General features: G+C 37.4%; 1 protein-coding gene across 3 annotated transcripts in view; it reads right to left on the bottom strand.

The window, feature by feature from the left end:
* Positions 1 to 23,476, bottom strand: part of LOC131573317 (calcium-independent phospholipase A2-gamma-like) — a 37,725-nt gene extending 14,249 nt beyond the window's left edge. Inside the window, exons 1-8 of one of the 3 annotated variants that reach the window (XM_058827166.1) lie at positions 23,348 to 23,476; positions 21,092 to 22,304; positions 20,037 to 20,186; positions 18,626 to 18,777; positions 17,790 to 17,884; positions 14,300 to 14,471; positions 9,479 to 9,536; positions 7,125 to 7,319 (exon numbers count right to left, since the gene is read on the bottom strand). In XM_058827166.1, the coding sequence (XP_058683149.1) occupies positions 7,125 to 7,319; positions 9,479 to 9,536; positions 14,300 to 14,471; positions 17,790 to 17,884; positions 18,626 to 18,777; positions 20,037 to 20,186; positions 21,092 to 22,213 (1,944 nt within the window). In that variant the 5' untranslated portion in view covers positions 22,214 to 22,304; positions 23,348 to 23,476. Of the gene's footprint in view, positions 1 to 7,124; positions 7,320 to 9,478; positions 9,537 to 14,299; positions 14,472 to 17,789; positions 17,885 to 18,625; positions 18,778 to 20,036; positions 20,187 to 21,091; positions 22,305 to 22,767; positions 22,942 to 22,997; positions 23,195 to 23,347 lie in introns of those variants that run through there. The other 2 variants (XM_058827165.1, XM_058827167.1) reach the window with 2 other exon arrangements.
* Between the last annotated feature and the right edge of the window lie 544 nt (positions 23,477 to 24,020).

Here is a 24,020-nt window from a genome sequence, read left to right on the forward strand (position 1 = left end):
CTAGATGACAAAATACAGTTGATAGCAGAACCATCATGAGAAATCTCTGAGTAGAGAACTACCACATAATGATTTAAACCACCAACATATAAAGTTTCAGCTGGAAGGGCAAGTGTAATTCTAAGCTGTATCTTCCACTGAAAAAGGAAACACATCATATTGTTACAGTAACACATGGAATACTGTGTAACAGCCTGACCAGGTTAACTCCTCTGAATTTTGTTTCTGATTTAAAAGTGATAATTTTGATTCTAGTATATGCAGAATTGCAATGTTGCACAATGTGTTGCACTATGCCAAAAACATACTGAATAGTCCAGTTTCAAGAAAGATTACTCAAAATGCAGCAGGTGCAGTGAAAGACCATTAGGATGACAAAGAGAACAGAGTCTGTTTCGCAAAACTGAGACAGACTGGCAAACTTAAGACTAAAAAAATAAAAATATATGTTTTTTTATAAGCATCAGAAGGGTAAATACTACAAGAAGAAACGTTAATTAAATTAGAGAACAGTATTTGCACTAGACGAATTTGTATCCATTAGTTAGGAACAGACTTAAGAGTGAAAATGTGAAATTTTCTGGCCATGAGAAAAATGAAGAAATACCTTATTGAAATAACCTTCTGCAAGAGTAGAAACAGCAAACAGAGCTTTACATCATCTATTACAGCCTATGATGCTGTTGTGGTGATCATGACAGAGGACTAAATTTGATCTGAGGGAAATTTTTTTTTTCTGTATTCCCTGATTTATTTTTTTTCCCTATGGAAATGTCAGTGGAAATAATTAAATTCTGTGACCAAAATTCAAAATTTATATTTATATATATCTGCTACTAAAAATAACAGCACAAATATACCCCAAGTAAAAGAAACACTGAAATGCAAAGAAACTTTGAAGAGATTGGCAAAATGAACACCACAGATTAATCCGTATTAGAAGAGAAGCTCGGTACATGAAAATAGGGCTTAGACAATGTGCCCTATTCAATGAATGGAAATGCACTGGATACTGAACTTAATGCACATTTCTATGCGTGGTGAAAATTATTCCTATCCCCTGCAACCATGGCAAGAGGGCAGTATCCTAAACTACAACAGAAGGCAAATTAAAGGCTTGATGGTAGTTGACAAAACATGAAATGATTTTTCACATTAAGCACCAGATATTTTAAAATCAAGCTTCCTTTGAGGGAATAGGTAAGAGTATATCAATAGTCTCACTGCACCCCTGGGCTTTTATTTGCAATGAATTTCCATTTGCTTTGGAAATATGGCCCCATTTAGGTCAGTGTTGGACAAATATGCCACCTAGGAAAATAAAAGCTATAAGCTATTTTGATCTAAGAAAGTAGCTGCAACATCAGAACATGAATGCAGAACCTAGATTGTCTGTACAGAGTTTACTGAATGGACTCAGCTCATAATTTTCCACTCTATGCAACCTCCTCTGATCTTACAAGATTTATTTTATGGGAAATACTAGCTGGCCAACAGTGCCACTGAAGACACATGGACTCAGAAGTCTAGCAAAAAAATAGTTAAATGAATACAGCTTATTTGAGAGCAAGGTCTTGTTTCTTCTTTTAAATAAGCACTCTGAAGATTGCATTAGGAAAACATCACTCTGAAACAATTGAGATAAAAATTTGAATGCTTCCAAGTTAAATGCCTAAACAACAGACAGTCAGTTTCATTATACTAAACAAATCTGCCAATAACAGGTCACTTAGCAAGCCCCTGCAGGGAATTTTTCAAGCAGTCTGCTCTGCGAAATACCAACGGTACAGTAACCACAGCAATTTCACAAAGGCCGGTAAACTGCACAGTGTGCATCCACCTTCAGAGCTGCTATCCAAACCTACAGAATCCATAGGAGAGAAACACAGATGTCCATGTAGCTTACATGTTCCAGTAAATTCCCTTCTCCTTAAACAGTAAGCAACACTGCCTTGAGGGCTGTAGGCAAATGTATATGGCAACAAGTAGAGAAACAAAGAAAGAGTTGTTTCTATCATTGTGAGAACAAGATACACCTATTAAACCGCAGTCTGCATAAGCTCTGGTGCATACTGATCACCGTGGCATATCCTAAGAATGAAAAGAACTTCAATGTGACCTATATTCTATGTCTTCTTAGAGCCTGGGAAGCACCCTTGAATCTAATTTTAAAAGCTACCATGTAAAACCAATTAGGGTAGGATGCACTAAGTGAATCACTTTTGAAGGCCTCTCCTGTAACAAGCTACAAAGATGAATTGGCTTTACAGCTTTATTACCTCATAAAAGGAAAGGGAAAGTTTGAAAAATATGTAGAAACCATGAATTATCTTTTTCCAATGAAGGTGTACCTTGAAATTTTAGTTATATTATCTATTTTACTACATATATTTTTATATTTTTAGATTGTATTCTCATCACACATTCTGTTACACCTGCATTATTAGAACTCCACTAACAGACTAGGTGCCAATTTAACCGCTTTATTATATGATCTTGCTCAAAGAAAACACAATTATTTGAACAATCTTATAGATTAACATCAGCACTATAATAAAGGGAACTGTAATACAGCAATGGAATCACGGGAAGCTGTCAAGAAAGAGGTGATCAAGTACTTTGTATTAAATTTGGTATATTTTATTTGAGAAAAATCTGTGGCTTTGTTGAATTTACCACCATCACATACACAACCCCTGCTGCCCTTTGAATTAATCCTGTGGGACGAATTTAGTTTTTAGTGTAAAATCTATTAAATGAAGTGTGCATAATGATTGTCTTACATTTTAAATTGCTCTTTTAATTAATTTAATTAATAATTTCCTCAGCATACTTTACTGTCTACTGAAGTGACATTATTGAGTACCTCAAATGCTTCTCACACTACAGCAAAAAATCAGGAAAAAAATAGATATAAGAAACAACACCCCAGTGTGGGAGGTAGAGGGAAAAAAATGTCACTGGCTGTAGCAGGACTGGGGAGAGGTTAAGAGTCTTCAGTGCTTAAAAAATACATTTTAAAATAACGGTAATGACATGTGGCAATACAGCTTCTATAATGTAACATCATGACTTGGTCTCTCTTGACTTGCAGGCTCCCTGGAGAAGCATGTTACAGGGATTAAATCCCTTTGAATGTTAATGTGTTCCTCTTTTGAACCACAAAGAGTATTAATCCTACTCCCCTCATCTACCAACAGCTGCACTGTTTTTTCCTACTTGACAGCGGAACCAGATAGCACGGCATGATTGACCTGAATGTAAATATTGCTGTTTGCAACAACTGATGGCTTTTTGCAGAAATTTAACAAACCAAGTCATCAGCTCACCTGCAGCACAAGTAATGTTCAGACACCTAGAAACCTCTTTCTAAACAATGACATCAGAATAATTGTAAAACTAATTTATTACCTCATTAAAAAAAATGAACACACTTTACACTGAGAGTGCCCAGTATAGGAAATCAAATTGAAACGTTTCCACTGAAAGAGCACACCTGTATGTACACAAATACACATATAACTCTACAATTACAGAAAAGCAACTCAAAGCCAACAGTTCAGTTCAGCCATGACTCCACCATAAGAATCTAGAGTCATACATAAAAACTTTAAGAATTCATCTCAACCCTACATGTAACTCTCATTCAGCTACTCCATACAGTTTATGAAAGGACTCCGATTCCAACAAAAGCTAGATAACATAAGACATAAGCATGCAGGATGACCCTAAAAAAATACACTGAATTTCCATTATCAAAATAAATATTTTCACACATTTGAAGAGTCTTCAGTCAGATGAACTGCCAGAGTGTTCAGATTTAAACATACAACCAACTGATAAACAAATACAGAACCTGCTCTCTATAATTCTTAGAGTCCCAAACTTCAAAGCTAGGAAACAAATATTGTACTTAGTAGTCTGAATTTTCACATACATTTTGGATACCTCTGTTCTTGGAATTGTTTAGAAATATCAACACTTCAGAGGCAGGTTATATATAAATTAGTAAGAAATTAGCACAGTTTACGTTCAGAGAACACACTATGTTGATTAATGGAAGCTCCCAATCAATGAAAAAATTCTTAAAATACCATCTTTCTGACACTATATTACAATTCTGAAGCCTTCGGCATGAATTATTATTTACACTTAATGCACACTATGCTGATGGACTTTTCAAAAATCACAGTACTATCAAAAACATCTAACAATGTTATGCTTCTTTATTCATGTAGTTCAAAAGCAATTCAATTTGTTAGACAGGGTACATACAGAAAAGAGCAAGATCTTCCATATACATTACAGATGTACTACTGACCGAGGAACTTAAAATTACACTTGCAGTGCATTTTCAGAATAAAGATGCTTAACAAGAACCTACTATTCCCATATTTATGATATGAACTATAAGAAAAAAGAGTTACCAGTATTAGCATATTTTAATAAGAAAGCTATTTTAAGGAAAAATGACTGCATTTAGGATTCTATTTTAAAATGTACTTATGCATATGTATTTCTTTCAATTAATGTTGGATATTTCAGCAGAGATTAAACTTTTGAATATCTAGCATTTTCCAATGAGGCACCATTAACTTCCAGGAAAATAAGGGTAACAATCTGCTACGTGCACAGAAGCTCTTACCCCAGGTTTAAAACAAGAGGATTCAAGGTTGCTTCAGAGTGTGCAGTGGATTTATAATCTCTGCTAGAAAGCTGCATGAAAACAGTTACGGAGCATTTGCCATGTAGTAACTTAGTACCTGGACATCCAAGTAACCCCACACAAACCAAATGATTACGGAAATAGAGATGTGGTAAGAAAAGGGGTAAGAAAAGCATAATCTGGGGAAAGAAGAGCATGTCAGACATAAAAGGTGTTTAATATAGGAATTCAAGTGTTTAAACATTCCTGGCTGGGGAGAAGAGATATTTTTCAGCTAATATAAAAAATTTGAATCTGAAAATTTAGCTTCTAGTTCTACTACAATACACTGTTTTAGTACTGAGAACATATTTAGTTCTTTATGGCTGACAAAGGTGAATTGCATCCTAAGACCTTGCTTTCCAGTAATTATAATATATCAAATAGAGAATAATGTTGAACTTGGGAAACAGGGTTTGTAAGATCAGATGGAAGGGCTTTGCCCAAAGACTCTGGAGCAAAAAAAAATACAGTAGACTTCATTCCAGCCCTTTGTGTCTGAAAATACCGGATCTGATCTCCATTAACACTAATTATACATTCTGTAGTCTGGCAAACTGGACTTAAAAGCTAACATAGATGAAGTAAGTACCAGCCTTACTGAATTTCACACAAGTCTGGCAATTCAGAAACTATGTTAAGACAAACAATTGTATAAAGCACTGTGCAGAAGTTATAAAATCATGCTGTTTATTCAGCTATCTTTCATGTAAAAGCACAGATCAATTTCCAAGTACTTTCAATTCAAGGAAAGAGGGGGTGGAAAGGTGAGAAGAGAAAGAAAACTTCTTCACATAGATTAACACTGACCCATTCAATCAGTTAAGAAGTAGCTTGGAACAGCTCCCGAGGCTAAAGCAGCTCCCTTCCCAGTTTTCCTTGCCAGATGGAAGATGAACACATTTCAGGATTTCAAGCAGTGCTTTGGCTTGGAACCTAATGTGTTATTCCACTTTTAGATTTAAAAACCCCTCAAAATTTGTTTGCTTATTTCAGATAGCAGTTGATTAAAACGTTTTGGGGATAACAAGATGTACCATAACTGGGAAGGTTGTGGGGGGCAGTCAGATAAGGGGAGGAACGGGGGAAGAGTGTACTAAACAAAAAAGTGAAACAATAAAATGGAAGAAATTTCAGAATCTCTTGAACCTTACCCTCCATGGGAGCCCTTCACCCCTTAATTTATACAGAGCTTTTATATAGCTGAATTATTTCATCACTTTATAGATATTGAATCAAAATATAGAAATACGCTTTTTCCAGATGAAATTTTAGCTGTTTGTTTGCACCAATGCTTCTTTTTATCACCTCTTAATCAAATTAATTTTTCTCTATTTCATCTTATACTCATTTATCTCTTAGCCTTTAAATTTCAGTATTACTCAAGCACATGAGAATGCTAAGGATATTACACAGTCTTTTGATGGACACCTGTACATGATCCAGGTACATCTTATTACTCAAAATATGCTACTTCTTTTTTTTTCCAGCATTTGCGGCTAATGCTATCATATGAATTGATATGACAGAAATGTAACAGATGCTTTCATTAAACTTAAATGATTCAATCCTATGCTCCCTTTATTGAAGGTCTCTGGTTCAGTAACCCTTTGTGGTCTTTTCTGCCAAAGATTTGCATTGGGTATTCATTAAAATAAATACTAATAGTTTTAAATTAGTATGCATTGCAACAAGTATTCTTTGAAAACCAGGAGAACTGCAGAATAATACAGGGGCACTGGAGGACTAAAACCCTATGGTTAAAAAAAGAAATTAACTTGCTTTGTTCTTTACATATCAGAGTCACTAAGAGAGGCTGTAATACAATTAAGTAACATGCACTGTTGATAGGAGACACTGCTTTATCCTCAAGGGAATTTCTTTTGCAGTTGTCCTCCAAGTTTAATCTTACTGCTGTGGCATCTCTTACTCTTCTTACTAGCCCACAACCAGGGTAAAGTTGAATAAGCTATCAATGGAAAGAATTAAAAAGTAGACCATAAACTGAAATTGTGCACTAATAAAAATTACACTGAGTGTATAACCTGTTTTTCCACATTTTACAGTATTGTTAGATTTTTAAGTTACACCATCTATTTAGTGAAATAATGCTCAGTGAAATACCAGTTGCAAGCAGGAAGTCAGAGGCAATTTACAACTCATATAAGGTTTCCTTCCAGTCAGAAAAGAAAGCAACAGCAGAAGAGCTTAGGTTTGTACTGAGAAGACTAAGATTTTTAAGCCTTTCTAGTTCTGTAAGGGCTATAGAAGCTAAAAATATCCTTTCTTACCCCATCTGTTCTAAATTTCTTTTGTGCTACCAACTTATTTGCTTAGTTTTGATTCAGAGATTCAAACCGTGTTTTTTCTCAGGTGTGAAATTGGAAAATATCTACTCAAGGAGAAGTTTTCAACTTACCTGATGAAGATCACTGCCCAAAACATATTCCTGGAAGTAACCTGGTGCAGCAGATGATGCTCTAATTGCTTGCCACAGCTTATACTGACAGCCTCCAATATAATGGGACTTCACACCAGGAAAGTGGTTGTAGTTTCTAAACACAAATGCTTTCAGTGGTGTTCCTCTGTTTACAATGGTGCTTACTGCAGCTACCTAGTGAGTGAGGAGGAACAAAATGAGTTATATATGATGATAATAACCATAATATGAGAATGAAAGCTTCGCACCATATGAAATTCAATTTATACGTCAATGCACCTCTAGAATTTTACTAAGTTCATTATTTATTTACATTTTTATAATGTCTAAATTTTAAAAAGTGAAAGTAAAACACAAACAAGAGACCCAAATCCCTAAAGAAAATGCTATTTTTAACCTGCAATTAATTGTTTCCACTGGCTATTCTGTTTCTATGAATATGCATGATATTAAAACAAAATGCTATGTCAACTATATGATTTTTAAATACTTTTCCTTTTGGAATAGTATTTAATTCTCAGAAGTCTGTAACCAGCAATACAACAATGCCATTAAATATGAATGTCAGAACTGTCAGTCAATTTCTTTCTCCAGGAAAATAATTACTTAATATTGCAACTGGAGTTAAAGAATTGTAGTAACAATCTCTGCTGCACAAGAGTCAAGCGTAAGTCTTTCAAGGTTTTTTGGTAAGGATACTGAAATGTCAATAACAGAAATCACATATATTTATCTACGTGAAAAGCCAAAATGGTATTTCCATTGAAAAAGCCCCAACTAGGAATGTATCTTACAGATCTAACCACAAAGAGAGAGTACATGTAGTTATGGATGAGTGTTAGAATGTACAAGGCCTTCAGAGGTGATGCAGCCAGCTTGGCTGGCACAGTCGGAAACAACCCTCTTTAGCAGCCAAGTGGGTGTTCAATTCCATCTTGTTTACTGTTTAAAAGAGTAGGGTGTTTTCATGCAATGTTACTCAATGGCACTATCATAAGCATATACTGATATCACTATATGCTTTTTCACTCTTCAGCTACTTAATTTAAATAATTTTATTCACTGTAAATTCATCCTTAGAGGAAACAAAAGTATAACTTCCATGTTACAATGCAAAAGCAAAACTGATTTGAGCTCCATCATTTGATGGAGGAAAAGTTTCCTGTTTTTCTCAAAAGGAGGGTTTAATTCTAAGCACTACCAGAAGCAGTAAGAAAAATAACTTCAGAAAATTTAATAGAAAACTTATTAAAAGGATACTTTCATTTTTGGCAATACCCATGTACAGCAGTCTATGTCTAAGTTTCAGCACCTTCTGGAAAAACCCATCTTGCCATGAATTTAACAGCAGCAGAGCACAGAACTGCATGTTTTATTTTGACTTTGCTGTGCCTTGTAGAGTGCCACCACTGACAGCACTATAAAGTGATTACTGGGAACAGCTAGTTTCAACTCTATTTATATTCACATTTTATTACTGAAGAACATGGAAGGAAGCCAAAGATCCCGGTTCAAAGATAACTTTCAAGTCAACATAGGATAGCTTCTCTCTCAGAAAGCAACATACCACACCAGCCTTTTCATGTCCTTGTTTTAGACATGGACTAGGAACGCAGTCAGTAAGGCACATGTTTCTATGTTTAGAAAAATGTGAATATCTTCCATTTAACAGTAAAGCTTTGAATATAGTGCTATGACACCAAAACACCTGTTAATTACAGATTGTTCTGAAATATATCCTATTATATTTCTCTTCTTTCTTCACACCCTATCCTTCACCAAAAATAAAATACTCATGCTTTCTCATCTTTCACTCTTGTGCTGCTGCTGTATCTAACACCCCTCCTATGTCTTGCTGCCTTTTCTATCATACAAGAAGAGAAGAGGTCCTGGGGCCCAAAAACATGACTGGAGAAAAACAGGTACTCCAAACAAAGTGAGAAAAAAACTCTGTCCTCTTACAAGACAGTAACACAGATGACAGCTGACATGACTGGATCTCCAGACACTGGAATTCTTACATGAAAAAACCAAGCTTTGCACAACCCCAAAATGTTGACCCGGTATTTCTACGCTTACAGGGCTTCTTTTTAACATCTCTGCAATATATTCCAACAAGAAGTATGAACAATATGAGAAACTGCTGACAAAAGTTAAGCATCTAATTCATTTTTATCCTTTAAAAGCATGGGTTATCACATATGGAAACCTAAAGAGCCCTTCAACATTCATGCTGTCTATCCAATATTCTTCTAGGTATAGAATTTACTCAGAACTCTTAGAAGTACTTGTGAAATATACAATTAGTATTTACCTTAGAAAACAGTACTTACCTTTGGACATTTGGACTTTCTTGCAGTTTCAATCATAAGATTTGAGCCCATTTTTTCTCTACAAGAAAGTATAAAAAATTGAAAATGCTCCATCGGTTTAGTATGAAAAAGACATGTATTTTTATCATCCTTATTTCTGAGACCTTTGCATTTAAAAGAAGCAATGTTTGTATTTCACTTGAACAATCAGATTTCTACAATTGACTTCAATGGATTGAATGGATATTTCAAACCTTCTAGTCTGTTGGAAATAAGTCTGAAAAGTGAAGAGATCTTAATTTAAGGTACTCAGTTCACATATTTAACCATAAATCATTAGGATTACTCAATTACATAGTTAGGCAAAATACTTTGCTACATTTAGGAATCATTAAGTGCTTCTACAGTAAAGGAAAAGCATTCTTCTGTAGTACATTCTAGTAAGTAGTACAGGAACAAAAGCTACAGACAGAAAGATGGCATTCCATGTGATTTAGAAGAAAGTTAAAACATCTACATGTAGTCTTCCATAACACTAATCCAATATGCATTTACCGTTCTTTTTTGAGGTGATATTTTTTCACATAAATACATTTTTATAAATCACACTCATGGTCTGCATTGTAATTTCTCATCATATCAGGGTCAGTATTCCTGTTGCTAACTAGAAGATAGCCCTTCTGCACAGCAGAGGAGACTGGAGCAAATTACCATACTAGCCAGTAATCTCAGCTCATCATATACTTCAACACTGATTTGCTTACAATAAAGGTATAGAACTCCTACAGAGTGGGTGGTCACCCATAATGATTCCAAACACGCTTTTCTTTAAATCAGCAAGCTTTCTTCCTCCCCTAGAACACAGCCCACCCAAACACTGGTGGTGCATCTAACTCACTCTGCAATGACAGTTTTCCATACTGCCACACTTTTTAAGAAAAGATATTCCACATGCTGCTGTTATGAGATCATCCATCTACAGCTTGCATCCATGACAGGAGGGAGTAGCGCTTCCACTATTAAAATCACCACCATTATCAATCTACGCAGGTCAGAAGATAAAAGAAGCTTAAAAGGCTACCGCAGCAGCAGTCCTCCATGCAGACTGTATGTGCAATTAGGACAATTTGCGGCTCTTCTAGTGGATATTTGTGCTTGAAGGATGGCTGCATACATGTCCCTGACAGGGAAGAAGGAAGGAAGGCAGGCTCCAGTCCTATGATGGAAAACTCCCGCTGACACAATTCTTGTACCAGTAGCACTGTTTTATTTTTGCATTGTTTCTAGTCTCAGAATCACCAGCCTGAAGGGGAAGACTGACGTCTGCACTCACTAACTGATTACAGAAGGAGATGAAGGCACACAGAACCATGAAGTAGGTATAAAAGAAATGAGACTGACAGAGGTGAGATATCAAAGACATCTGCTGATTTGCATCACTTTCATCTACTTCTGAAATGTCTGCATTAGGTATTTTTTCCCAAACCCCAAATGCAAAGATTAAAAAAATGCATAAGCAATATCCTCTGCTTAATTATGGGAACCATTGAACTGAATAACTATCTCATCACATCCTGTTTTTTATGAAGGCCAGAAACTGATACTCCAGAGTAGTTAAACTACTGTGCAGCTTCAGACATTACAGTCTAAGGAGAAAAGTTTAATATGACCTTCACATTTTAGTTCTATTGCTAGCATTAATAGTAATTGCGTATTAAATAAATGTATTTGTCTAACTGCTCAATTTTCTTTTACAAAGCCACAGCAGAAGTAATTCCACAGTTTATTCACATACTGTGTTAAAAAATAAAGTCTTCTAATTTTAATTCTATTGAATAGTCCCCTGTTATCAAAGAAAAGAAGAAACTGGTAACTCTTACAATCTCAAAGGACCACTTTAACTTTTTTGCTTTTGTTAATGATGTGTGCTACTGATGTGGCTCCTAATGTGTGTTGTCTTTAGGTCACTGGCTACTTTTTCCCCAATCTTGCAACAGAAATAGTCTCTAAAATGGGGAAATCAGGACTGTAAATATTTTAAATGAAACTGTATTGTAAATTAATATAATGGCACTATAGTATTTTTTGCATTTTCAATCCCAGCTGCCACACACTGAATCATATTGTTTGAACACAAGCATACAGTTGTTTCATTAAACTGTCTGTGAAAACAGACCAAAATCACTTTTGATATTAAAGTTACTTTATATCCTGTAAGCATTTTACATTGTTCCACTCATTGGTTATTACTTTACACATAATTTCTTGTGCCATCCTATTTTTCCATGTATCTACTTTGTTTGTGTCTGTCTGTGACCTATGTCCTCTAGACATGACCTACTTAAATGAGTCTCTTTCACAAACATTGCTCTTTCATTCCTTTAGGTCACTAATATTGCAACACTTATTTCAATAATTCTATGAAGAACATATTGCCAACCATCTGCTGGAAGAAACATTCTAATGGGCTACAGCAGTGATGCAAATACTCTGGAGAAAGAGCACTCAATGCAAAAGGCAAAACTGTAACTTTTATCCTCTTCTGACAACAACAGTAGTACCAGGAAACTGACATCTTTACCAAACCACAGAGCCTTTTATGCCATGCACTGGGATGGAATGTGCTGCCCATCTAGTCACTAGAGAAGAGTGTCAATTTATATTTCACTCAGCAAAATAAATACTCAAGTGTTATTACTAGAGTAATAATTCTAATATTAATTAATAATTCTCAAACACATGCATTATCCATTTTCCTATGAAAAGAGAACATGTAATTTTTATCTTATGCTCCGTAGTGATTGATTGCTTCTCAAGACTATAAATTCCCAACATGAGGTTTCAGCTAGCTTGTGAAAACCCCTAGCTGCTCACCAAATTTCTCCAGTAGTTTCTTAAGACAGCATGCAAGAAGAAAATTGTGTATGTCAACAACAGTCAAAAGAAATCAGAGAAGTTGGAACTATAAGCCAGGTTCTTACAAATGCAATTCAATGTAGCATTACATGCATTGATAAGCTGTAAGTAAAATCTTCCGCATAATGTAAATTACTAAAACCGACCCTCAAATTGCAACTAAAGACATACATAAAAGGAGTTAAAACAGACACACACAGAACACATTAAACCAATTCCCAATGAATAAACCAATGAAACCATACCAATGAATAACATGTCAGTTAACCAAAAATAGTTGTCATTTTCTGAAATGCAATTTATAATATACCCCACGAATGCATGGAACACTAACCTGATGAAACATCAACTTAATTACTTTCAGCAAGAATACCTTCTGACAGAAAATACCACCACTGATATTGTGCTAAGACTAAACACGTATTACGTGTCTGCACATTGTCAATGGATTGTTCCTATTTCAAGCAAGGCTGACAAATTACCATTTGAACTACAAAAATGCACACAGCACAATAATAATGCTTTTAAATTCAAAGCAAAACATAAAACAGTCTCCCCATGCTATGACAATGTTAGACCTGACCTTCAATATTGCTGTAAAGAGATACTATATAACCTTACAATTCCCTTCTTAGCTCCAGGCCCCCACACCACAGGGAAGCCTCTAGGAATCCCTTCAACAAAATGCTGTTCAGGCATACCATCTCCCTTCAACATTGCAGGTCACCAAGAAGTCATTCGTTGTTCAGCACACTTAATTTTTAATTTACTCTATGGATAATACATTAATTACCTGTGCCTCTATTGCACAGGAGTAAAATTCTTTACCTCCTTCATGTGCTACATGAAGCTGCAGAAAAACAACAGTATTTTAATTAAAGGCATGTAAAATACTTTCACATGAGGGTATTGTGATTTTCACAAGGCTTCTTTTAATTGGAAAAGTAATGAGGGAAGACAGAGAAAAATCTAATTTCTAAAAATAGACTTTCAGATATCTGAGAAGCAAAACTCATTATATTGATTTGATAAATGTATTTATTTCTAAAAATATGCAAGGGCACAGAGAAAAAGTGCTTAGAAGCTCCTCTCCCCACTTCATCAAAGAAGTAAGATGCTTAGAATTCAGACAGCACTGGTATTCCCACTGTTATGTCATAAAAACTCTTTTAATCCCACAGAACAGAGTCATCACGTTCCCACTGTAACTTATTACTTATTAGAAGGAACCTTTTACCATTTTACATTTTCTGTCAGAAAACATTGTGTCAGGTCTTTCAGTGGTGGGGTTAACTTATGCTGGTTGGGAAACTATGACATTAGTTTGCTCAAAATTATAAACAATTGAACTTTCAATACAAATACAGATGAATAAAAGTAAGAAATAAAACTTGTAATATAATAATTCTTTCTAGTGGCTTTTCCTGAATAGCCATCAGTGCATATGAATACACTTCCCAGGCAACTCTGACACTGCAGATAATTTTTCATTGCAACCTTTACATTTCCCTTTCAAATAAAGTGGCAATGGACAAAGGCCTCCAATATAGTAGCAAACATTAAAAAATCCCTACTACACTACATTATTTCATTTCTCACCAATCTCCTTTAAGAAAAAAGGGCACAGCAGGTGGCTAGTAAAATCTGTAGCAAATCTGTAATGAGTCAGATCAAGCAGAGCTGGCAAGCATACAGGAATATAATCAGAAATCAGTGCAGTAAAGCTTACTTTATTCCCCAGAAACACAAATCATTACATTAAAAGCTTTCAACATTTTGCTAAATATGAAAACAGCTATTTCAAAAGAATGAGAGTATAAATTAATCCTTTCTAGTTAAGAATCTGCACACCAGTGAAGCAATGACAAAAACAAATGCACTCAGACATTGCACTAACTATATTTCACCTGATCATCTTCTACTTACTTGAGCATTTTTTCCCATATATCACTGTCATAAAAGGCGTGGTTCCAGCCCATTTTGACTGTTCCAACAATGACATTCTGCTTAAAAACATCTGATCCTAACTTATGGTACAGCTCTTCACAATCATCCAGGGGGATATGGAACAACCCCAACATAAAAGCTAATATAGCTCCTGGAAAAAAAAAATATTTTGCAATGTAAAATGCATCCTGGAGTAAGATTACAAAGATGAATTATGAGCATAGTTCATTGTTTAACAGAATATCTGTCTTGAAACAGCAAGATCAATTGATATTTATATCACTAAATTCCTGGTCAGAGATCACAAACCATGTTTTAAAAGAACATATACAAGGTAGAAAAAGTCTCTTTTCAAAAACAGGAATATGAGAAGTTGAAAAATTACATTATTTCATTTTGTAGATTACAACAAGCATATGGCAGAAAGCAAATGAAATATACTACTTTACGTGGAAAGAGAAATAAGTAAAAGAAATCTTTGCTGTGGTATTAAAAATTTATTTTGAGCATTATTTTCTACCATGCAAATTCTTAAGTCAGTAGAGATGTATTCTAGGAAAATTCTGTAAAAATAAAGCAGATTTCAGTAGTTTGGATTACATTTGGTTGCAACCACTTATAATTAGTTTCATACATGCTGCCATCTAGTGTATACCTACAAAAAATTATGACCTACCCTTGTAGGAACAAAATAACAGCATTCAAAAAGCACTGCTGCTAAATACCATTAAAAGGACTGTGGAAAAACACAATTAATGCATTACTACAATTCTTAGACATATTAAACTAAAAGGGATGCATATAACCTTTAAATCTAGTTGTGCCACACTGTGAGAACATGTAATTGAGCATTAGGAATAATTAGGACACATGATTTTTTCAGTCTGGAAATAAATGCCATAGACTTGAATATAACGCATGTGCAGAAAAAACTACATGTAGGAAGCTACAGATGGCTTTAAAGGAAACATGACTTCCAAGCCCTTTTTCATTCTTACAACACCCACCACTGTGATAACAGCATTTGTGGATCGATGGTCTCAGCTTCCTAAAAAGGTAGCACACATGCTTAAGGCAACCTAAGCCTGCTTGTCACAAAGTTTCATCAAGGGAAATTTTCTAAACTGCCAAACCACCAGATGCCTGTATTCGAGGCAGAGTTAACACCTAGCACCAGAGAAACACCATTTCCCTACGTCATGCAAATCGTCTGCTACATTTTCTTCCTCTAAACTCTCCAGTACCAGTTCTACACTATCACACATTTGCTACTTTGGTGAGCAAATTCAAAGTATGCAGGACCTATTACAGCATCATTGCAATGATCTTCCTCTGTGACTGCCCACATTTACACTCTCTGACCCCCAATGAAGAGAAGCACAGGGAAGCTAACTACAAAGACAGTGATGCTGAATACACAGGAAGGGCATTTCTAAACTTCAAAGGCAAAAGAGAAAAACAGTAATAAGAAATACAAAAACTGCAGCAGAAAAGAGAAGTGCAGTGCACAAGAGGCATTCTTTCTATCACCTAATCCATCACTCTTGTAAAGCACAATTCATTCAGCTGCAAGACTATCAGCATATGTAGTGTCAATACAAACAGAACTGCCAGCAGTGCTGGCAGACATGCACAACCTCACCCAGACATGTTTTCTCATTTATTATTGCAAGCTGGAAAACTGCAGACAAAAGTTTAATTTTGTAAAAAAAATTTAAAATAATATGCTAAGTACTTACTAGCAGTCATAAATCTCAAAATTTCCAGAAGAATTAAAAACAAAGTTAGTTCTAGTGACAGTAGTGGGAGAAAATTAAGAACATGAGGCATCTCTAGCCAAAGTAAAACACCTTTATTATGATTGAAGATGACACTGGAGAAGTATTTTGTAGGGAAACCATCTTCCAAAGAAACAACCACTTACTGCTAAACTAACCAACGCAGGGTTTATTTGGAAGACTATTAAAAATGTAAAGTAGGGAACTATATTGTGTCTACAAATTCTGTCTAAGAGACCTAAACATTTTCCTCCACTATTCTGAGTCTGTTAAGCAAATCTCTCGAAACACATTATCTACTCATGGTGTTCTAGGTTTAATATAATTTCTGAATTAAACTGTATAGAATATAAGTATAGCAAAAAATTTGAAGAATGTGGGTTTCTAAAGAAAACTGCACTAGAAAACTACAGCATACCTCCTATGTTAGAAATTGTTATTGTGCTGTTACCTGGTCTAACAATTTCTGAAGGAGATTACTGTCTTTGAAGGAGAAACTTATGCTTCCTGCTTGCTAGGGAGGAGTAACTTATCATTTGAGTCACAGGAGTAATTAAGTCTGGGAGAGACCTGTACACATTATCTAGTCCAACCTCCTGTTCCAACAGGTATAATTAATAGGTTACTCAGGACTATGCTCAGCCAATCTCCATGGATGGAGATTACAAAACCTGTGCAGGCAACTTCTTCCAGTGTCTGACCATCCCTGCAAGAAAAACATGATCCCATACCCAATTATAACTTCCCATATTCCAGCTTGTCTGTTGGCTTTTCTCCTATGACTGTTCACCTTCAAAATTATTCTAGATCCATCTTTTCTTCATTTTCCCATTAGCTGAACTAGGATAAAGGCCTAGCCTTAGCCTTCTCAATGCCAAATAAAACCAGTTTTTGTACACTCTCCTTTACATGTCATGAACTCCAGTCCCCTAATCATCTACTTGGCTCTCTGCCAGATTCACCCATTGTGTACAAAAACATGCCCAAAAGATTAAGGGCTTTCAGAGGAGCCCATAACAAGACATTTGCAGACAGAGACCCTTAAATTGTTGGGTACATTCTTGTCCATGCAAGCCAAAGGTCAGCTTTCTTTGTTCTAGAGTACATTGATGATTCACATCCAACTTGTTCCAATCAAGACCAGGTCCTTTTCTGCAAAGCTGGTTTCTAGGCCATCAGCCAACCTCAGATGGAGGGCTTTATAGTTGGCTTTACTGAACCTGCCAAGCCATTTCTCCAGCCTGTACAGACCAATATGAACAGAGGGCACCACAGCACTGACCACTTCCTCTAATTTAGGTCACTCAAGATCTTGCTACAAGGCACATTCTGTCTTTCTGGCAGGTAATTAAGAAAGATGAAACATTGCTGTTAACTTAGTAAAGGAGACCAGTTTCAATTCCTGAGGGATATTACCTTAGTAGTCTGTAAAGCTCCATAAATACCAAAGATAATGGTTTCTGCATGCAAATCAAAGATTTCATGTAAATTGAAATAACAACAAATCAGTATGAAGCCAAAAGTTTATCATGAACTACCCAAAGATCTAATCCAGAAGAAAAGATTCTAGAAGTCACAACTGTACTTTCCCAGCTCACACCCTAAGTCAGAAACTGCAAAATCTATACTTATTCTCAGATGTTCTTTTACTATGTTGATAGCAAAACTCCAACTTGTGGCTTAATAATTACCTGTGCTTACACCACAGATGTAGTCAAAAAGTTGATGAACCGGCTTTCCAGTTAGTTCTTCTAGTTTCCGTAGAGTCTGAAGCGCAACTAAACCCCTGAAACACAAAATTCCCCTTCACGTACAATGGCAGTCTTATCTTACATAGCTCTAATAATTTTTCAATCACCTTTGCTTCATTATAACTAATTAAATTTGAGTAACTGCAACAGTAAAAATCCTGAATATTTCAGGTAATAAAAGAGCAGCAGAACTCAACAAGCAACAGTTAAAAAATAATTATGAATACTAAGTATGAATGACATACTCAGGCATACCAAATAGAGTATTCAACAGCTAGAGCCATATTACTTTACAGCAAAGTCTTGGGTGGTCAGTTTCTGTGGATGCAGATTAAGGATAGATTTTGGCTGCATCCCCACTACATAGCACTTAAATTTTGGTCTTAACAAGGCTATATAATGTCCCCTGAGGCATAGTAATTTCCAGTGTGGGGTTTGCTTGGCTTCAATTCAGTGTATCTGAAATAACGGGAGAGATGCATTAGAGACCATCAGATTTGTGCTCCTCCAGCATGAAACAGTATCTGGCATGTAGCCATGTGAACTCTGTTGGGACAGAGTGAGACAACTGTGCATGGCAAAACACACCAAAACAAACACCATTCAAGCAGAAATGCATAAGAAAACAATACCCGTCCCTCAGACAGTCAAACGTAACAGAAATGTAACTCATAAATTGCCTCTTTGTACATTTATCTATCAAAGAGAGACTGAAATTTTACTTCCAGTTGCAGTATGAAAAAGGTTAAAAGCATGTAAAACCCCAGAAATTTTACCTTGTTCCTCCTCCATCAATGCTGAGGATTCGAATTCCCCAGCCTTCCACAGGGTCTGTATAACCAATCAGAGCTAAAGTTTCTCTAACAGCAGCCTGAAGACTTTCATCATTAGCCTGTCTCAGTCGCAGCAGGCAGGGGATTAATTTTTCCTGTTGATAAATATAAGGATATTTCACTCTAACCGTATGTTTAAACCAAAAGAATCCATTCTTAAATTTACTAGTTTGGCATTAAAGCATAAAAGTAATATACTAGTTAAACTTAGAAGAAAGCATATTCAAATCTGTATTTACCCATGTCTTTCTCTAACAAGGGAAAGAAAGATTGCCAATATTATGCTTTACACCCCTCACTGCTATAGTAAATACCTATCAGAATTAAACAATCAAGATGATATGTATATATTTGGCATATTATTTGCATATATATTGAATATTATGAATATATTTTGTATATATAGCTATATATGAAGCCAGGAAAATAGCTAGGAATATGTAGCTAGGAAAGCTACATTTACCAGTTTAGTTTTATTGACTTAGTATCACATCAGCCAAGTGCAGACTCAAGTATGAAGCACACCAAGTACAGTTAAAACCCCAGAACTGTGTAATGCCTTCTAAGTACACTAATATCAAAACAAAATTTAAAATACTTTCTCACACAGAGTATTTTTTAAATATACATTACCCCAAAGATATACAGTATTACAATCAAAATGGTAGTAGTGAATACATTCTTCCATAATAAAGTAATTCACGAATGTTTATGTGAATGCCTGACCTGTACCCTGCCCAGATGATTCATCCAGCTTGCACTCCATTCCCAAAGGCTACTTTCCCAGAAATTCCACAATCTCTGTCACAGGTTTGTCACATCTCATAGAAAAAGGCACTAGGTTGACAGGTGCTGTGATTTACCTAGTACTTCTAGAATAGCCTATCACCTACCTCCTGCCCTCTCAATGCAGGGAAGGAAACAAGTAGGACTAGATTACATGAACTTATTTGATGGTTCTCTTGCCACCTCTTTTTGAAGAAAGCATGTAAACAAGCATAGAAAGTACTGTGCATGTACAGATCAACTGTACAGCACATTCCCATCTGGTCAACTGCCACGGAGGACACAGTGTACGACCTTTATCTACCACTGGAAAAAGCTATACTACCTATCCACATGACCATGCCGTATGCTTCTAAATTAAACACTGCAATCTCAAGAGCCTTTAGCTAAACGCCCAGTAGTTTGTATATGAATCTACTTGAACTAGCTAAAAAGCTGACACTCAATTTTTAATCTTTGCAAATAGGACATATGACTAGTCCACAAAAGCACAGAAGGAGGTTTTATGTTATTCTATATCCATCATTTGTCAAATTGTTTTTTATGTAAGCATAAAAACTCTTTGCACCTTAATTGCAACTCCTCTGCTCTCTGGAAATTCTAGAAGATGATAGGTCAGTTCTTCAACCCTGTTGATGCAGACTCTTTGATTAGAGGATCTCCGTATGGCTTGAACTAAAGCTCGAGTCCTGTTATCAATACTCACTCTTGCAATGATCTAAAGAAGACAAACAGACGACATAAAACTGCTCTTAAGAAATGTGTAAAATTTGTCAAGACTAATTTCAACATGTTACTTTAAGATTTCTCAGAAGCAATGAACAGCATGCCGTACTACAGATCTCCTACAGGTTCCAAGTAAGTACTGCTTAAAACATCAACAAAAATGTTTTGAATCTTTATTTAGTAGAAAACTGAATAAAGTTTACAGAAAGAATACACCAAACAAACACATCAGTATTCATTCAGATGGATTTTCAGGGCAATTCTCTGGTATTAAAACCACTGACAAACCATGAACTGTAAAATTACTGTAACTACTAAAAAATAGCACAACTAGATCTGTCTATATTATGGACTCTATGCATATATGAACCAAATATATGTACCTACAACACATACACACAGAGGTGTATATATATACACTATATATAAACATATAAACATATCTATACTTGCGTAAAACATTTAATACTTATACACAGATGTATCTAGACCTATTTTTAAGTACATAAATATATTTCTAAGTTTACATGTAGTATGCATACATATTTATTAAAAAATTTATTTAATTTTACATATGCACTTATTCATCAAAGTGCACAGAATGAATCAGAGAACACTGGGTTGAAAGAGGCCTTAAAGATCATCTAGTTCCAACCTCCCTCCTGTGGGCAGGAAAACCACACATATACTTATATGGAAGTAGAAATACTTATAAATATGTAGAAGTATGTGTACATATGCATGTAAGTATAGGAACAGGTATGTAGTTACCTATGTAAGTAAATGTGTGTCTATCTATGCTTAAATATAGGTATATACACTAGTGTAGCATATATACACACTTGTATAAAATATACATAGAAATAATATATAAATTAACACTAAATGAAGACTTGCCTTTTCTCTCTGAAGAGAGAGATGCTTTTCCCTCTCTTCTGCAGTCTTGGCCTCTTTTGTTTTGTCCTCATCACTCTTCTCAGACACTTCTTGTTCTTGCTGTTTACTCTTTTCTGGTGGAACAACTTTTGTATCAGATCTTAACTTTGGAACCAGCCCACCAATATAGCTGTCTACAAAAGCTTGCACACTGTTACTGGGATATGAAAGAAAGTTTGCAATGCTTTTTTTAGTGGAAACCGGGAGGGCAGTATTTGTCTTTTCAGTACCCAAGGTCTCTGCTTCAGGAGCTGAAGTACCTGCTGAATCCACTCTCTTTTCTTCACTTGTTACAGTATTTGCTGATGAATCAAGCTTATTCTTCTCTTCACTTTCAGAGTCCTGTAATAAAGCATTCTTTTTTCTTCCTTGTTCCATAAGAGAATTATTAAAGTAAGAGTTGATATGATCAGCTACGAAGTTGTAAGTCTCTCCAAAATTTGTAGAAAAGTAGCTTACATGAAAAAGGTGGTTTTTACTAGATGCTGAAACTTCTGGAGTTTCTTGCGAAGTGCTGCTTGAACCTGCTAACAAAGATTCCAAATTTTCACTTGCACAAGTGGATTTCCTTGCAGCTGGGCCTCTGTCGCAATCATCCTGACTTCTGACATCTGTAACTTGTTTATCATTTTCTAGATTTGTGCTGATGTTATTTGCATCTGCACTACTTTTATTTGTTTTACCCGAAATACCTGAGTGGGACTTTAATCGAGCTATCCGTGACACCAGTTCACTGTGAGTGCCAGACACTGCCTTTGAAACAGATTCTATAGTATTCTTAATTCGTGACATGCGAATGCTCACCCTTGTAAGTCCTTTAGAAGAAGAAGTTAAAAGTTTGGAAACTCTGTAGTATAAAAACTCATGGCTATAAATGTACTTGTTATACCAAAACGTTCTGCTCCTGGCCCACTTACACCAAGGCTGACTTGTATGAAAAACTCTCAGGTGTGCAGCATGATTTATCCTCCAGCAGGCTTTAGGTCTACAGAAACACAGGTATTTGTTTCTCTGCTTCCACCAAAGACTTTTTGGGTTAATCAAAAAGACTAGGTATGTGTCCAAGGATAAATGAACTGTCATAACTTATAAATAATTGCACCTTTTCTATGTTGCTTTCTACTTCATTCCAAAAAATATGCGTCAATAAATAAGTCCCGTAATGTAGTGCTGTCTGAAAAAGAAAAAACAAAACAAAAACCAACAATGGAAACCCCAAACCAGAAAAAAGTTTAACTAAAATCACAAAGTTGTTCAAAACAGATGAAGCTTATGTATCCTTTTGGTAAAGACAGATAAACATTCCGATCAAATCAAATCAAATCATCTCATGGGAATATCTACTGCTCAAGACATTTGGTAGCTCACCCCAACATTTCAACACACTATTCCCTAAATGCCAGTTTCAGCTCATCTTGAGCAATATGTGACACTGCTCAAAAGCAGTGACATATAGAAAATTGATTGCTGTTTCTTCAGCAAATTATCTGGTGCAGATGCAACGTTTCAAATGTCATTATATTACAACCATCCCTTAGCAGAATTCCTCACAGAAGGGAGGGGAGGAGAAGTGACTCCAACACTTCGAGCACGAAACATGCCCATCCTATGAGCCAAAGGCAGGATATAATCCTTACTCTGCAAAGAAAGGTGCAACTGGTGGAGAAGCGTTTTACACAGCACACCAGAGTTGCGCTGATACCGCAGGCGCAAATCCATTATTTGCCGAAAGAGCAAGCCCAGGCTTCTCCAGTGCCTGTGACAAATGCTGAGAAGGGCTGCCAGACAGGCACGCAGGCCGACTCCTGCGCAGGCCGACTCCACAGTGACAGCAGAGGTGACCGCCGGCAGCGCCCTCCGTACTTACAGTCTCCTCTGCCTACGCTGCGCCTGTCCCGCCGGGTGACCGCCGCGCAGCCGAGCTGCGGGCCCCACGGCCGGGCCAGCCTATATAGGCACGGGGGCGGCTGCTGTCCTGGGGGCAGGCGCGGGCGCTGTTCCTGCCTTGCGCCATTTCCCAGAAACGCTGCCGAGAGCGGCGGCGTAAACAAGCACCGAGTCCGGGCCCCGCTGTCCCCGGGCCACCTTCCGTTACGCGAGCGAGCCCCGCGTGCCCGGCACGCGCTCATCGTGTTCCCCCCGTCCTCAGATTGCCCCACGACCGGGAGGAAATGCGGCCCGACCCGGTGGCGACGCGGGCCGTCCTGGCGGCGGTACCTGCTGGACAGTCGCTCCCGCCTCCCCCCAGGCCGCCGCCGAGCGCCAGGCAGGGGCCGCGCCCTCACGAGCGGTGCCGCCCCGGCGGAGCGGGCGGGAGGCGGCGGGGCCCGGCACGACAACACCCGCGGCGCGCGGCCGCGGCACTGCGCCTGCGCCTGCCCCGCGCGCCGGAAACAGCTGGGGCGCGCGCCAGCGCCCCACGAGCCGCCGCCGGGCTTGGGCGGGGGGGGTGGGTGACGCGAGACGCTCGCGGGTCGGGCGCGGGCAGCGCGAGGACCGGGGCGGGGCGGGGCTGCTGCGCCTGCGCGAGCGCCGGGGCGGGCGGCGACGTGCGGCGCGGCACGCGGGAGGGCGGGGCGGCACCTCCTCCGCCCGCTGAGCGCCCACGGAGCCGCCGAGGGCGGACGGGTTGGAACAGGAAGGATTATCCGGTCCTGACTTCCCGCCCACCAGACCAGGCTGCTCAAAGCCCCACCCAGCCTGGCTTTGAGCACTGCCAGGGTCAGGGCATCCGCATTCCTGGACAATCTGTTCTGGTGCTTTACCACCCTCACAGGAAATAATTTTTTCCAAATATCCAACCTGAATTTCCCGTCTCTCAGTTTGTGCCCGTTACTCACTGTTCTGTCGCTATAGTTTCTGTCCTTTCCAGCTTCCATGTCGGTCCCTT

Source organism: Poecile atricapillus, chromosome Z (assembly GCF_030490865.1).
Source record: "Poecile atricapillus isolate bPoeAtr1 chromosome Z, bPoeAtr1.hap1, whole genome shotgun sequence".
Taxonomy (NCBI): domain Eukaryota; kingdom Metazoa; phylum Chordata; class Aves; order Passeriformes; family Paridae; genus Poecile; species Poecile atricapillus.